The sequence below is a fragment of the Gorilla gorilla genome, chromosome 18 (genome assembly GCF_029281585.2).
Source record: "Gorilla gorilla gorilla isolate KB3781 chromosome 18, NHGRI_mGorGor1-v2.1_pri, whole genome shotgun sequence".
NCBI classification, from domain to species: domain Eukaryota; kingdom Metazoa; phylum Chordata; class Mammalia; order Primates; family Hominidae; genus Gorilla; species Gorilla gorilla.
Window position 1 is genome coordinate 76,304,683 of NC_073242.2, and position 16,930 is coordinate 76,321,612.

At 35.9% G+C, this 16,930-nt stretch overlaps 1 protein-coding gene, 1 long non-coding RNA gene and 1 pseudogene across 7 annotated transcripts in view; 2 read left to right on the forward strand and 1 right to left on the reverse strand.

The window, feature by feature from the left end:
• LOC134757506 (uncharacterized) overlaps positions 1-6,167 on the forward strand; it is a 114,137-nt gene extending 107,970 nt beyond the window's left edge. The window contains exon 6 of the long non-coding RNA XR_010131556.1: positions 6,063-6,167. This is a non-coding gene — a long non-coding RNA (uncharacterized lncRNA). The remainder of the gene's footprint in view (positions 1-6,062) is intronic.
• ITFG1 (integrin alpha FG-GAP repeat containing 1) overlaps positions 1-16,930 on the reverse strand; it is a 304,948-nt gene that overhangs the window by 96,211 nt on the left and 191,807 nt on the right. For all 6 annotated transcript variants that reach the window (XM_031003060.3, XM_055366735.2, XM_055366738.2 and 3 more), the window contains 2 exons: positions 7,607-7,757; positions 5,696-5,804 (listed from right to left, as the gene is read on the reverse strand). In XM_031003060.3, the coding sequence (XP_030858920.1) occupies positions 5,696-5,804; positions 7,607-7,757 (260 nt within the window). The remainder of the gene's footprint in view (positions 1-5,695; positions 5,805-7,606; positions 7,758-16,930) is intronic.
• On the forward strand, positions 9,726-10,580 carry LOC115931093 (proteasome subunit beta type-5-like; annotated as a pseudogene).

Sequence of the window (16,930 nt, forward strand, 5' to 3'; positions counted from 1 at the left end):
ATGATTGCTCTAAATTGGGATCTCATTTCCTGTGACCTTTCTGTAAATTACATTATTAATATTTATGTTAATATCTTTAATGCAAAGTTATCCTGTTTTCTAAAACTAAAACCTCCTGCACCAAACTGGCTATCTATGGGTCTCAGCATGGAGATGTGTGGAGAATCCTCTCCTCAGGATAATGTTACTGAGACTGCAGGGTGACTTGTCCTGATTTACGGTGGTAAGTTGAAGGCCAGGGATTCTTAAACTCCAGATTAGAGATTCTCAAGACTCTCTTCAGTTTTCTGTTTTAACTTTTTACTACAGAACATTTCAAACAAAAGTATAAACATATATAAAACTGAAAAGAATAGCAGAATGAACCTCACACACATTTCTCACAATTTCAAAAACTGTCAACAACACATGGCCAACCTTGTTTCATGTATACCTAGCTTCCACATCCCTGGATTACTTTAAAGAAGGGCTCAGACATGTCATTTCACTGTCAGTTAGTTTGCTGTCTCACTATTTAATGATGTAAAGGCTACATTTTCCTGAGCAGGACCATGATGTGTTCTGAGTATTCTGTTATTATGATTATAAGTTAGGGCAGTGGTCCCCAACCTTTCTGGCACCACAGATGGGTTTTGCAGAAGAAGGACAATTTTTTCACAGATGGGGGTTAGATGGGTGATGGTTTCAGGATTGTTCCACCTCAGATCATCAGGCATTAGTTAGATTCTCATAAGGAGCACACAACCTAGATCCCTCACATGTGCAGTTCACAATAGGCGTCGTGCTCCTACGAGAATCTAATGCTACTGCTGCTCTGACAGGAGACAGAGCTCAGGTGGTAATGCCAGTGATGGGGTGTGGCCGTAAATACAGGGGAAGCTTTGCTCGCCCTCCGGCCGTTCACCTCCTGTTGTGCGGCCTGGTTCCTAATAGGTCTCAGACTAGTACTGGTCTGCAGCCTGGGGTTTGGGACCCCTGCGTCAGGGTGTGCTTTAACAATAAAAACTAGAGTAATTTTATTGGAACAATTTTTAAAAAATTCAACAGATACCTATAAAGGGCCTACTATACACCAGACATGAGTATCAATGGACAGAACTAACTAAATATGCACATTTTGACTTGAATTTTCTTACAACTAAACTGATTCATAAAAGAAGTCTGTGTTGCCTTATGAGGAGGTGAGGTCTCCTTTAGTACAAAGCATTCAAGCAGAAGCTAAGATGTTGCATTAGGTTAGACTTGGGCAAGATGCCTTTTGAGATTTTCCCCATCTCTAAGATCTTGTTTTTGTAATTTAAAAAAATGTAAATGAATAAATGCCAAGAAAGAACTTGGGACCCTAAATTATATGCATACATTTTCCCACGTGGATAATTTCTAAATGATCAATATAAAAAAAGTCAGACCTTCTTTTGCCTCACCCTGAGAACTGCCTACTCTCTTTAGCATATTATTATTATTATTATTACAACTGGGAATTGGAATATCTTATAAATGTTACAAAAACCCTATGCTCTGATTCCCATCCGTTCTACCTGGCTGGGGACCTCTGTGCGAGGGAAGAACTTGCAGACTTGAGCATGGAAAGCAGTGGAGTCCCAGGCCCTCATGCTAGTCAGCAAAACTTACAAGTATAGACAGTTCAATCACATTCTATTTTAAGAGTATAAAACAGAACTTTTAGTATAAAAGTAGTTTTAAGGCTTGAATAAAAGAACTTGCTGAGCACAGGGAGAACTTGATTTGTTTTAACAATATACAGATTAATATCTCTTGCACTTGAAATTTTCCTTAGTACTTAATGCGTAACATCTGTCCTAGAAAGAATTAATCTTTAATCTGTCCAGGTATGCACAGGCACATACCACATTCAGATGAACTAAGTAATAAATCTGTTTTTTTTTTTAAGCTTCAGACTTGAGAAAATAGTTCCTTTAAAGTACACTGGCTCCAGCCTGGCCAACATGGCAAAAACTCGTCTCTACTAAAAATACAAAAAATTAGCGAGGCATGGCAGCACATGTCTGTAATCCCCCTACTTGGGAAGCTGAGGCATGAGAATCGCTTCAACCTGGGAGGCGGAGGGTGCAGTTAGCCAAGATCGCGCCACTGCACTCCAGTCTGGGCAACAGAGCGAGACTCTATCTCAAAAAAGTTTATTGAAGTACACTGGCAAAATTCAAATGAAAGAAGGAAAAATTCCACAGTTATCTCATTAAACAGAAAGAAAACAATATTTTGAAAGAGAATTATTAATTTAAATTTAATGTATATTTTTGAAGCAAATCACACTTATGCTAGGTTGGAGCAAAACGGTTAGTTTTACAGGAGCCCATTAAAATAATGACAGGAAAAACTCACTGTCACTCATCGTGTGTTACTCTTTCTGTGCATTTTTGGTGTAAGCCTGAGAAATTATGTAAATTAGAGTTTCTAGTCACACAGAATCTGCAAAAGATGGGTAAACTTGAGAAGTTAAACCAGGAAAGGCATTTCAATCTTTTCAAGAAATGAACGACTGACTTAGTTGTGTCCCTAATATCAGCAAACAGGTCAAGGTGGAAATCTGACTTTGAATTGGAGTTTCACCTGTTTTGGTAGAATGCTTCTTAGAGACACAGATGAGTCAGAGGCATCAAGTGTTGCTTAAGTACTAGAGAAGAAGGGAACACTGTTAATCAAGATAGCCAATCCATGCCTCAAAAGATAGCTGGACATTTATTTGACATAAATTTATTGAATGTCTCCTATGTGCCAGGCCCTGTGTTAGGCACCCAGCAATCAAAGACAAATAAGACAGAGGCTGCTCTTAAGTTGCTTAGATCATTAAAGCATACTAGGAGTAAGAGAGATGTTAATGTGAATGACACAAATAAATAAGCCTAGATTTCAGAGTGCTTGCCAAGCATTCTGAAATGGATGGAGGAAGGAGAGATTAAATGTGATATTAAAATAAATGAAGACTAAAAATACGCTGCTTTTCACCAAGAAGGATGATGCTCGTGAGCAAAGGTAAAATAACTGATTTTATTTTATTTTTTTATTTTTTTTTTGAGACAGAGCCTTGCTCTATAGCCCAGGCTGGAGTGCAGTGATGCCACCTTGACTTACTGCAACCTCCGCCTCCCAGGCTCCAGCCTCAGCCTCCTGAGTAGCTAGGACTACAGTCACACGTCACCACGCCCAACTAAATTTCATATTTTTTATAGAGACAGGGATTTCACCATGTTGGCTGGTCTGGTCTTCAACTCCTGACTTCAAGTGCTCCGCCTGCCTCAGCCTCCCGAAGTGCTGGGAGGACTGATTTTTTTTTTTGAGATGTTTTCATCCTAGATATTGTGTGACTTCTGTTTGGTTCCCCTGGGAACTCAAATCTGCAGCAGTCAAATGACTGTCCTGGATTTAGTAGTTTATCCCTAAGGAATCAAATCCCAAACTCTTACTCCAATACTCATTGTTTCAATTAACTGAACTTGGTTATTCTAATTACATACACAATTAGGTTAGCAAAAGTTTTAAGAATTTCTTGCCTTCTTATCTAGAGGTGTCCAGTTGAAGAAGGACAGAGATAAGGAATGTACTTCAACTCCAAAATTAACATCATACCAAATAAAGAGTATATTTAAATTTTTTTAGCTTTAAAATAGCCAAATAATACTTTCTTGAAAATGGCAAAAGAGAGGACATGGATAATAAAAAGTATAGAAATGATTAGACTCATGTATCAGTATTTTGTGGCTGCAGTAATAATGAAGATGGGTGAAACTCTTAGCTCAAATAAGACTGAATTTGCTGTTTAGAAAGGAAGGATGCATATTATATCAGTTTCATCTCTCAAAATAAATCTCAACACTAATACGTTCTGTTGCTTTTCTGGGTTCAGCTATTTATGCTTGTTTCAAAACTGTAATAAATATTTCTACAAAGTACATGTGCCTTTTTTTGTCACACAAATCAATATGGGTCTCTTGGTGTTGGCTATCACAATAGTAATGCAAAAACAGTCACCTCTAACACCAGTTCAGGATAGAACTCTCAGCAAAGTAGGAATAGGGAGAACCTCTTTAATATGATACAAAGCATCTACCAAAAAACTCTATAGCTAATATAACACTTAATGGCGAAAGCCAAAATGTTTTCCCCTTAACACTGGAAACAAGACAAGTATGTCCACTCTCACCACTTATTCAATATAGTAAATGAAAATTCTAGCCAGCACAAGAAAAATAAAAGACATAGGGATTAGAAAGAAAATTATCTCTCTTTGCAGAAGACAAAGTTGTCTATGTAGAAAATCCCAAGGAATCTTCAAAAAACCCTCCTAGAACCAGTTAGTGAGTCAAGCAAGGTCACTGTATACAAGATCAACATACAAAAATAAATTTCATTTCCATACACTAAAATATGTGAAAGCAAAACCTAAAAACACAATATCCTCTACAGCCATCTTAAAGAAAATAAAATACTTAGGCATGCACTTAACAAAACATGTACAGGGTCTTTATGACAAACATGGGGGTCAGGTGGAGGATACTACTAGCATGGGTGGGAACTGGTTACAATGAAAAAATAAGTAACACAATGAGGAAAACAGAAGTCACGTTTCTCACTGCTGGAAGAGATATCTACAAAAACAGACGAAATTAGAAGGAACCCTGAAGTGCTCCATTTGGATGAAAAATGAAATTATTGCAAAGAATTCATGGTTTTATAGTTAGCTTATACAAATGTAAATAGATGTAAAAATAGTTACAAATGTGTACACTTGTATGTACTTATGTGAATCCATACCTGTATTCTCCTAGCTGTGTCCATTGAGAGAACCTGGAAGAAATGACAACCCAGTAGCAACGAGCACACTGGGCAACCATTTCAGAATGTGGTTTTGAAATACTGTTCTCTACTAAAAGAGAGAAATGTCTGATTCCTTGGAGAAATGTCTGATTCCAGGCTTGGGACAAGGGGGGTACAAGATGAACAGTAGAATGTCAATTGATGAAAATAGAGAATCACTATTTGACAAATGTAGAAGGTTGATTCAGGGAGTTGTCAATATACTCTAACGGGGCTAGGCAAAAGTTTCATAAAGAAAAGCCTATTAATGTAATATCAGAATATTGCCCCCCAAAACACTAATGAATTACAAAGGGGAAAACAGTGAGTTTAGGGTAGAGAAACTTGGTGATCATCAAGGTGACCAGGTGAACAAGGTTAACGTCATGGTGGTAGGACAGGTCAACATCATGTGCTTCTTGATATGATGCACTGAGAAATGCACAGCATCAATTCTGCAACTCCTTGCAGTGGAATTTCTGCAAATAATTCATGACCTAAGTTGGGTAATGAGGAAACTGCTTTCTCACAGAATGCAAAGCCTGGATTCTTTAAAACTGAAAAGGACATGAAAAATAAGAAAAGACTGAGGAACTGGTCCAGATTGAAGAAGTCTGAAAAGATGGGACAATTAAATGCAATAGATATTTCCGGACAGAATCCTGGGCCAGAAAGAAAAAAGAATATTGCTGGGATAGCTGGTGAAATCTGAATGGGGTCTACGTATATAGACAGGATGGTGCTGTACTGGTTGATCTGATCTAGAGGGTTGTACATCGGAGCACGTCCTTGCTCTTTGGAATATGTGGAGAGAGGGGAAGAGAAAGAGAACAAAATTAAATGTTAGTACTTTACTCACCAATAACTTTAACAAAATAAGCATCTGCTTCAAAGTTATTTTTTAGTGTATGGATGGCAAAATCATTCTTTGTATATCCTTTACTTAGCACTACAATGTCCAAGATTCCCTGGAAAAAAACAAACAAAAATGGTAAGAACAAACTATTAGACCAACTAAAAAAAAAATGACCATTAAAATGCATGGCATATTGTTTATAAAGTAAATATAGCCTTATTTATTCATCCTCATGTTTAAAATAAAATCCCTATTAAAAATAGGTAGTATATACACACAAGTTTCAATAGTAAAATATAAATAAAATAAAAAAATCTGTAATTTTAGTCTCTGGAGATAATGATTAGCATTTTGGTATGTTTCTTTCCAGTCAAATTTGCATGAAGTTTCAAAGGCCCATGATGTGGACCTGCCAGACCCTTTCCAACCATCAGGGGGAGTACCTTTTCATCTGCCCTTGCCACCACAGCATTTTATCATTTGCTTTCAAAAAGGAGGCAGCTTTGCTAATTTTGTCGAAGGAAATAAATGTATGCTTATTTAAATTGATATTCCTCTGATTCTTTTCATGAAGTTGATCATTTATCATATTTTTAAATATGTCAGCAACTTGGCTTTTTGTAGTAAACTATGTTCTTGTTTTGCAGAGTATTTTTGATGATATCAGTTTGTATAAGCCCTTTTATATTATGAATATTAACTATTTGACTTTCATAGAAAATTTATTTCCCAGTTTTAAAACAATTTAAAATTTCATTCATATTTTCGATGTACAGAAATTAAAAATGGATTTGTAGTCAATTCTCTTGCTTTGTCCCCTTGTGATATTTCTGTCAATTACTTTTATGGTTGGAATCTGCTAATGAAAAGTGAAATAACACAAGATTTGATTGCAGGAGAAACGGGAAAACAAGGACCTGAATAATTCATATAATTGAGAATAAGTCTCTTATAAAAAACAAAATAAAATAAAAAATGGGGTAAATGGGGACATAAATGTCCTATTGGGCACTTAACTTTTAAAAATAAATTATCTTACAAGGATATGCTGTGATACATTAATTCTGGAATTTAACATTGCTTTTTTCAGAATTTATTATTTTTCAGAGTGGTAAACTGGCATTTCACCTTACAAAGGGGAAAACTGGAACCTTAAAGCCTTTCACAAGGTCACCTGGCAATCAGTCAGAGTCACAAGAATCTGTGGAAATAGACGCTACTCTGCGTCACAAAGATAAAAGTGAGCACTAAATCATTCTTCTGTGATCTTGTGCAGATTCAAGGGTCTGTTATTTGTTGGCTGTAAATTTTTTTTTTTTTTTTTTTGAGACGGAGTCTTGCTCTGTTGCCCAGGCTGGAGTGCAGTGGCGCAATCTCGGCTCACTGCAAGCTCCGCCTCCCGGGTTCACGCCATTCTCCTGCCTCAGCCTCCCCAGCAGCTGGGACTACAGGCACACGCCGCCACGCCTGGCTAATTTTTGTATTTTTCGTAGAGATGGGGTTTCTCTGTGTTAGCCAGGATGGTACTGATCTCCTGACCTCATGATCCGCCTGCCTTGGCCTCCCAAAGTGCTGGGATTACAGATGTGAGCCACCGCGCCTGGCCTGTTGGCTGTAATTTTGTCTACTGTTGAACATTCAGGTCTGCCAGTCTTAGAGCATGATGCTTTAGTGGTTTAATCCAAATATGCCCAAAATGAAGTAAGAGAGTTTTAATATTTGACTGTACTGATCAGCCAATGTTGTCAATAGATTTGTTTCATCTGTCATTTAACATTAAAAGGGGCTTTCCTTAATTAACTCATTTACTTTTTGTTGTGTTGTCCACATTTTCTGGTCAAATGGAATGAAGCTAAAGTGTGACAAGGTGAATGGCAATTAAACTTCAAACACACAGCCCAGCTCTGAACTCACATCTTCGTAAATGTCAAAGAAGGTGGCAACCATGGCATCCTTAATTTGATTTAGGTCTGTCAGCTCCCAGTAGACTTTAAACATTCGACGCGCCTCTTCACAGCTTGCATTATTACAAGGGACGTTCTCCAGTAAAAAGGCCTGCTGGTTGCTGTGCGCCAAAGGAAAGGCATTTGGTTAATATAAACATCAACACTGTGGCATCGGCTCTGTAGTATTTCCTAGATTAAAAGGAGACGGTAAATGGTACACAGTGAAATTACACGAAAAAATCTCCACATTTTTTGTTTATAGTACTGTCATTAAAAAGTTGTTGGCTATCCCTTTTCAACCTTTGGCAAAAATCCTCTGATTTTGTAGGCTAGTTGGTTGCTGGCTTCTTTCCTTTTCTATGGAGTTTCCAAGTCCATCCCTTCTTCCTCATTTACTACTCTATAGTCATTGACCCTCAGTTCCTGCACACTGTCATTATCTGTTTAGATGTGTATTACTTTTCAATGAATATCTACATTTTAACTAGAATGTCTCATAAACTCAAAGCAATGAATCTATTACAACAGAATTTCAGCTGCTCTCATAGGTGGTAGGGCAGATATTGCCAAGCATCTCTCAGATAACAGAAGCATCATACGTTGCATAGCCATGAAGTCTTCCCTCTTGAATCCTACTCTAGAGGCAAAGTATTTATGAGCTTAGATTCTGGAGCTAGATTACCTAGATTCAAATCCTGGCTCTGTTATTTAGCAGCTCTGTGGCCTTGAGTGAGTTATTTAACCTCTAAGACTCAGATCCTCATTTGTAAGCTGTATAATAAGAGTACTTAGAGCATAGGTTGTTAACATGAAATCAAACACTGCAAGGAAAGTTACTTAGAACAACTCCTGGCATCCAGTTAGTCCTCAATGAAAGTGTTTATATTATCTTCATTTTTACTATAGAATGCAATACAATGCCATATAAAAATATTTTCTTTAGATATAGAAGTAACTTTGTAAAGTGTTATTTTATGTAATAGCTCCTAGGCATTTTCCCAAAATATGTATATTCTTTCACTTTTCTCTATGCATATAGAAAATAATAGATGATACGGCCTAAATTTTATTATTGTTTAATTTTTCTCTAATAATAATTACTTTTCATTTTTTCTTGAGACAGTCTCACTCTGTCACCCAGCTGGAGTGCAGTGGTGCAATCTCACCTCACTGCAACCTCTCTGCCTCCTGGGCTCAAGTGACCCTGCCACCTTAGCCTCCGGAGTAGCTGGACTACAGGTGTGTGCCATCATGCCCAGTTAATTTTTGTATTTCTTGTAGAGACAGGGTTTTGCCATGTCGCCTAGGCTAGTCTCAAACTCCTGAGCTCAAGTGATCTTCCTGCCTTGGCTTCCCAAAGTGCTGGGATAATAGGTGTGAGACACCATGTCTGCCCTCTAATAATTACTTTAAATAAATCAGTAAATAGAGATTTCTTTTGTTCATATAAAAATATTACTGTGGCTCTGGGTGAGTTTGATTATAAGAAAGCAAAATTTCTAAGCGTTTAACACAGAATAGAAACCAATGTACCAAATATTCAATTTGCATGATGTCTAGTAAATATATGATTGGCTTCAAACTATTTTTCCAGATGAAAAATTCCAAAACAAATAGTTTACCAGAACAATTCTTTAACAAATGAAAAAAATCTTTCAGACCATAACATTTACTTGGAAAACTCTCAGGTGACTTTGTTCACGACCTATTATAGAACAGTATTTGTCCACTAGAAAGAATAAATGATTTCTTCTTTGTCTCCTGTCTAACAATGAATTTTAAAATTCTAATTTATAAAAATTTTTCCTGGTAACTTACCCATCCTACCCTTTTAGCTAAAGAGTTTTTCTAGATATTTCACAGAGATGTAGCACACTCTGTTATTAGAAGATTGTATTAAAACATGAGAACATGTGATAAAAGCGGACTTTCTACAATATTCTATAATCTATGCATCATATGGTCAACATTTGAGTGAGCATGCATCCTTATTTTCCTTTGCAAAACTACTGCACATATTTCATTATTATAAGTCTGGTCACAATTTCAAATATACAACAACCTACAACAAAAACCCTTTTGCAGTCATGCAATTTAAAATGTTATTCCTTTTGTTGCCCACACTAGACATGGAACTGGTCAGCTAGTTGGAGAGGCTGCTGTGAACCAGTGCAGGTTTTCTGGACTCACAGTTTATGCAGATCTGCTGGATCTGGGTCCAGGGAGTCCCACTGATGGGCTGAGGCTGGCCATGCCCAGTTGGGGAGTCTCAGAGGAGCGGGGAATCAAAATGATTCATGGAATCACCACCCTGGTCTTCAAGTTCTGGCATGGAGTCATAGTTGCAGCAGACTATAGGGCTGCAGTGGGTGCTTACATTGCCTCCAGATGGTAAAGAAGGTGACAGAGATCAACCCCTACCCGAAGCCATCATGGCTAGGGGCACAGGGAACTGTAGCTTCTGAGAATGGCTGTTGGCTCGGCAAAGTCAAATGTATGAGCTTTGAAATAAGGAATGCATCCCTGTAACAGCTGCCTCCAAGCTGCTTGCCAACATATTGTATCAGTACAAAGGCATGGGGCTGTCCATGGGCAACATGATCTGTGGCTGGGATAGGAGAGGCCCTGGCCTCTGCTACATGGACACTGAAGGGAATCAGATCTCAGGGGCCACCTTCTCTGTAGGTTCTGGCTCTGTGTATGCTTATGGGGTTATGAATCAGGGCTATTCCTATAACCTGGAAATGGAGCAGGCCTATGATCTGGCCCATGAGGTAAGCTACCAAGCCATCTACCAAGCCACCTGCATAGTTGCCTACTCAGGAGGTGCTGCTAACCTCTACCATGTGCAGAGGGATGGCTGGATCCAAGTCTCCAGTGACAATGCAGTTGATCTTCATGACAAGTATGATGGATCTACCCCAGGAGGGAGGGTGATATAGCTGTTTGCATTTCTTGGGTGACTGTCATTGGTAATATGGATACAGTGCTTCATCTTATCTCTAGTGGAGGGGTCTTCAACTGTATCAATACTTTTTTTTAAAGCTCTGGAACACTGACCTCTATGTGTTACCAGTCCTTAATGAGCTGCTGCAGAGGTGGCTATTTTACTTTCTTGGATGTTAAGGTACTCTACTCACTACTTTACCTGAATGAATGAATGAATGAATGAATAAATAAATACATACATACATAAATAAATGAATAAATAAAATGTCATTCTTAATTTTTGATATCAGTTGGTAAAGATTATAAGTGTCTTAGAGCTCCCTAGCTACTTTGGTCCTGTATTGTGAAACATGAGGTTCGTAACAGTTCAGTTCTTTAAAATTCTACAGAGCTCTACAAGTAGAACCCAGCATCTTGCCTTTAAAAATAAAATTTGATTTAAGCCAAAGGAGGAAGAACCTTTACCCATTTGGTTTAGAAACCATTGGGGACAAAGAGTCTTGCTTCTTTTTAGTCAATTTCTCTATGTGTTCTTGGCAATTATAACTAATATATCTTAAAAATTTTTTTATTAAAAATGATTACAAAAACGATCATAACATTCAATAGAGAGATTTAAAAAGTCAAAATCCTTCCTTTCCAGGAATAATCAATGTTAATAATTTGGTATGCATCTTTCTAAGCTTTCTTCTAGGCACATATAAGTATGTAAATACATATATCCTTAAAAAAAACCTAATTGGGTTCTGATACATATATTTTTCTATAATATTTTTCTTTCCACTACATTATATAGCATACACAAAGGGGAATGGGATATAGTCTGATTGAAGACTTTTGATCCCTATATTGAAAACATCCCCCATGAGAAGGTATACCAATTTAAGTCTCCCATTAGTAGCCTATCAAATTGCCTGTTTCTACACAGTCTCATGTTTTTCCAATGGTTATTCCATTATACGGCCAAGCCATCATTCATTTTAACACTATGCTATTGATGGTCAGGTTATTGCCAACTGTTCCTTATTACACACACACACACACACACACGCACACACACAGACAGTAGAGAGAAATTTTTCTTTGGGAACTTGCAAGAGAAATTCCAGATGACAGTCATCTGGTCAAAGGATATGGATATTTTAAATGTCAACAGTTAAAGCTAAATGGTCTCTGAAAAGCTATACCAACTTTTATTTCCAACAATGTATGAGTGTCTTTTTATATCTTGCCGGTATTAGTAACATTGCATCTTACTCTTGACAGTTGAAGAGCTTAAAAATAACTTCATTCTTCTGATGATGACAGCAGCTGAGTATTACATTTATGTTTATAAGCCATTCACATTTTTCTGAAGAACTGCCAATTAAAATTATGTTTTCATTGATTTTTAGATCTTTTATTGTTAGAGACTTTAGCCACTTATCTGTTAGTCTCATATCCTTGTTTGTAAGATGGAAGTCATAATAGTACATTACCTTCAAACAGCTGTTCTAAGGATTGAATGAGAAAATACATCGTGAAGTGTTCAGTATAGTGCCTAGTATAGCACAGTACACATTTAATAACTGCTATTATTATTATTATTAAGTACTGCTGTTATTATTACCTGATATGTTGTAAATACTTCCCAGCCTTTTATTTTGTTTTTAAAATTTTCTTTATGGTACCCTTCACTAAAAGGTTTTTAATATTTATGTAGTCATTTATGTCTATATTTTTCTTTATAGCAGTATAAGAAATGTTAAAGGAAGTCTATCAGGCAGACGGAAAATGACACCAGATGACACTCTAGATCTACACAAAACAAGGAACACTGAAAATGGCAAACATGTAGGCAAACAGAAAAGTCTTTTTCTTATTATTTAAATTTATTTAAGGAGAATCAACTGTTTAAACAAACAAAAACCAACATAGTATGGTGTTAATAAGGTAGTAGATGTAAAATGTGTGATAAAATAGCACTAAAACCAGAAGAGGAGAAATATAAATATACTATCATAAAGGTTCTGAAACTATACGTGAAGTGCTATAATACTGTTTGAAGATAGACTAGGATAAGTTAAAGATGTATAAACGCTATAGTATTCACTAAAATAAGATTTCTAATGAATAAATCAACAACAAGATAAAATAGAATCATATAAATACTCACTTAATTTAAATGAAAACCTTTAGAAAGAGGACAAAAACAAGAAAGTAGATTTTAACAATATCAATACTGACATGAAATATAAAGGGTCTAAACACACAAACTACAAGCCATACGTTGTGAGATTGGATTAAAAAATGAAGACTCAACTATATATTGCCTCCAATATAAAGATACAAATAGGTAAGATGTAAAAGCAATGATAAAAGATAGATCACCCCAAGGAAGGCAAAAAGACAACCCACAAAATGGGAGAACATGTTTGCAAATTATATCTGAAAAAGACTTGCATATGGAATATACAAGAAACTCTCACAATTTAATAACAAAAGACAACCTAATTTAAAAAATGAACTAAGTAGCTGAACAGACATTTTTTCAAGGAAAATATATACGAAAATATATACGAACAGCCAATATGCCCATGAAAAGATGTTCAACAAAATTAGCCATCAGAGAACTCCAAATCAAAACCACAATGAGACAACACTTCACATCCAGTACAACAGGTAAAATTTTTTTGTTTGTTTTTGTTTTTTTGTGATGGAGTCTCGCTCTGTTGCCCAGCCTGGAGTACAGTGGCACAATCTCGGCTCACTGCAACCTCTGCCTCCTGGGTTCATGTCATTCTCCTACCTCAGCCTCTGGAGTAGCTGGAATTACAGGCGCCTGCCATCATGCCCGGCTAATTTTTGTACTTTTAGTAGAGATGGAGTTTCACCATGTTGGCCAGGCTGGTCTTGAACTCCTGACTTCAAGTGATCTGCCCACCTGGGCCTCCCAAAGAACTGGAATTACAGGCGTGAGCCACTGCACCCAGCCAGACAGCTACAATTTTTAGAAAAAGATAGATAATAACTAGTGTTCAAGAAAATGTGAAGTAATTGGAAGCTCATACACTGTTGGGAGACATGTGAAATGGTACAGCAGCTTTGAAAAACAGTCTAGCAGTTACTCAAAAGATTAAACATAGAGTTAAAATTTGACCCAGGATTTTATTCCTAGATATATTCCAAGGAAAATGAAAACATGGCTACACAAAAACTTATATGGAAAAATGTTCATAGTAGTAGTATTTAAAGGGATCAAAAGGTAGAAACTATCCAAATATCTATCAATTGATGAATGGATAAACAAAATGTGGTATATCTATATAACAAAATTCTATTTGGCCAAAAAAGGAATCTATTATACAAAGACATGGCTGAACCTTAAAAACATGCTAAGTGAAAGAAGCCAGTCACAAAGGACAACATATATTCCACTTATATGGAATGTTCAGAATAGGAAAATCCATAGCGATGGAAAGTAGACTAGTAATTAGCTGGGGCTAAGGGAATTGGAGGAAAGGGGGAATGACTGCTTAAGGGGTAAGAGTTTCATTCGGGGTTAATGAAAATGTTCTAAACTTGAAGGTGATGGTTATATAACTCTATGCATATTCTAAAAACCATTGAACTGTATACTTTAAATAGGTGAATTGTATGGCAAGTGATTATATCTCAACAAAACTATTTACATAGGTTAAAAACAGATATAGCAAGTTAAGGCAAATAAAAAGAAAGCTGGAGTGACAATATTAATAAGAGAGAAGGTAGACTTCAGAACAAAGAATATCACCAGAACAAAGAGAGTCATTTCATATAAAAGAGTCAGTTCTAGAGAACATAAGAATCCTAAATGTTTATAGGCCTAATAACATAACTTCAAATAACATGAAACAAAAACTGGAAGAACTGTGGAAGAAACAGACAAGTTCACAACTATAGTCATGGATTCCAATATGTCTCTTTTAATAATTGATAAACTAAAAGACATAAAATCAACGAGGATAAAGAAGACTCAAACAATAATAACCAATTTCACCTGATTGACGTTTATTGACCACAACCCAGCAACACCAGAATATACAATCTTTTGACGTAACATGAAATATTTATTAAGATAGAGCATATTCTGGATTCTGAAACAAGTCTCAATAAATATAAAATAATTTAAGTCATATAAAATATTTTCTCTGATCATAACGGAATTAAATGGGAAAGCAATAACAGTTATTTCAAAAATTTCCAAATTTTTTTAAAACTGAAAATAAAACACTACTAAATAAACCATGAGTACAAAGAAAAATTCGAAAGTACTTTGAGCTGCATAAAAATGAAGCCATCAAGATTTGTTGTATGTCACTATAGTAGTATTTAAAGGACTATTTATATCATTAAACACCTATAGTAGAAAAGAAGAAAAGTCTCAAACAAATGACCTCAGTTGCTTTCTTAAAAGCCAAAAATAGAAGAGCAAATAAAATGTAAATTAAGGAGAAAAAAGTAAATAATAGTAGAGAAAATCAGTGACATAGAAAACAGGAAAAAAATAGAGAAAAATCAATGAAAACAAAAGCTGGTTTCTTGCAAAAAACAATAAAATTGATAAGCCTTCACTCAGAATGGCCATTAAAAAAATAAAAAGGAGAAAAGGTAAAAAGTACCAATATCAGGAACGACAGAGTTAACATCACTACAAATTTTAGGGATTTTAAAAGGAGGATAAGGGAATGTTATAAAAAACTTTGTGCCAATACAATTGATAAGTTAGATGAAATGGACGAATTCCCTGGAAGTCACAAAACACCAAAGCTTACTCAAGAAGAGATAAATTGAAATTTCAGTGTAACAGTCTCCAAAAAAGAAAACTCCAGACCGAAATGGCTTCACTGATGAATTGTACCAAATATTGAGAGAAGAAATAATACACGTACTACACAAACTCTTTAGAAAATAGATGAGAAAGACATACTTCCCAACTCATCCTGTGAAACCAGTGTTAAACACCCAAATGAAAGACATCATAAGAAAACTACAGACCAATATTCTTCATGAAGATAGATGCAGTGTTTTAAAACAAAATTCTAGCCAATCAAATTCAATAATACAGTCAGATCTTGATTTGCACAGTTCAGTGTTCATTGAAACGTGTGCATTTTTTGAACCATGTCTCTGCTCTGTGATTACCAGCCAATCACACAGAGAGGACATACTTCTGATAAGAGCATGTTTCAGTGAACACAGCATCTTGCAAAGTGAACACTGTAGGAATATTATAAATACTAAAATCATGACCAAGTTGAATTTATTGCAGGAATGCAAAGTTCCTTTAATATTCAAAAATAAATCAGTGTAATTCATTAGTTTAACAAACGAAAAAAGGAAAATCATACAATCATCTAATAAAAGGCAGAAAAAGGATCTGACAAAATCCAAAACCCATTTCTGATCTAAACTCTCAGCAAACTAGGAATAGAAAAAAAATTCTCAACATTGTAAAGGGCATCTACAGAAGACCTACAGTGAACATCATACTAATGGTGGAAGACTGAATGCTGTCCTCCTAAGGTCCCTGTTCTTATAAGGCAAGAATGCGTGCTGTCACCACTTCCAGTCAGCAATGAATATACAGGTTCTAGCCATTGTAAAACGAAAGAAAAACAAAAGACATCCGGATTGGAAAGAAAGAGGTAAAACTGTCTTTATTTGCAAGTTATATGGCCATGTACTTAGAAAAATCATATGAGATCTATGAAAAAATTACTAGAACTAGTAAGTTTGGCTAGGTGGCAGATATAAATACAATAGTCAAGAACAATGGAAACTGAAATTAAAAATACTGGCTGGGTGCAGTGGGTCACACCTACATGTAATCCTAGCACTTTGGGGAGGCCAAGACAGGAGGATTGCTTGAGCCCAGGAGTCTGAGACCAGCCAGGACAACATAGAAAGACCCTGTCTCTATTAAAAAAAAAAAAATTGAAAAAAAAAAAAGTACCAGGCATAATAGCATCAAAAATATAAACTACTTAGGTATAAATCTGACAAAAGATGCATAAGACCTGTACATTGAAAACTAGAAACACTGTTAAAAAATTAAACATCTAAAATAAAAAAGCTATATATGCACTACATTCATAGTCAGAGGATGCAATATTGTTAAGATGTCATTTATCCCCAAATTGACCTGAAGTTTCATTGTAATCCCAATAAAATTCTCAGCAGACTTTTTATTCGTATTTCTTTTGCAGAAACTGACAAACTGACCCTAAAATTTATAGGAAATATAAAGAAACTAGAACAGCCAAAATAACTCTGGAAAAGAAGGAGGGCATATACTATCTGAATTGACTACTCATTTTAAACA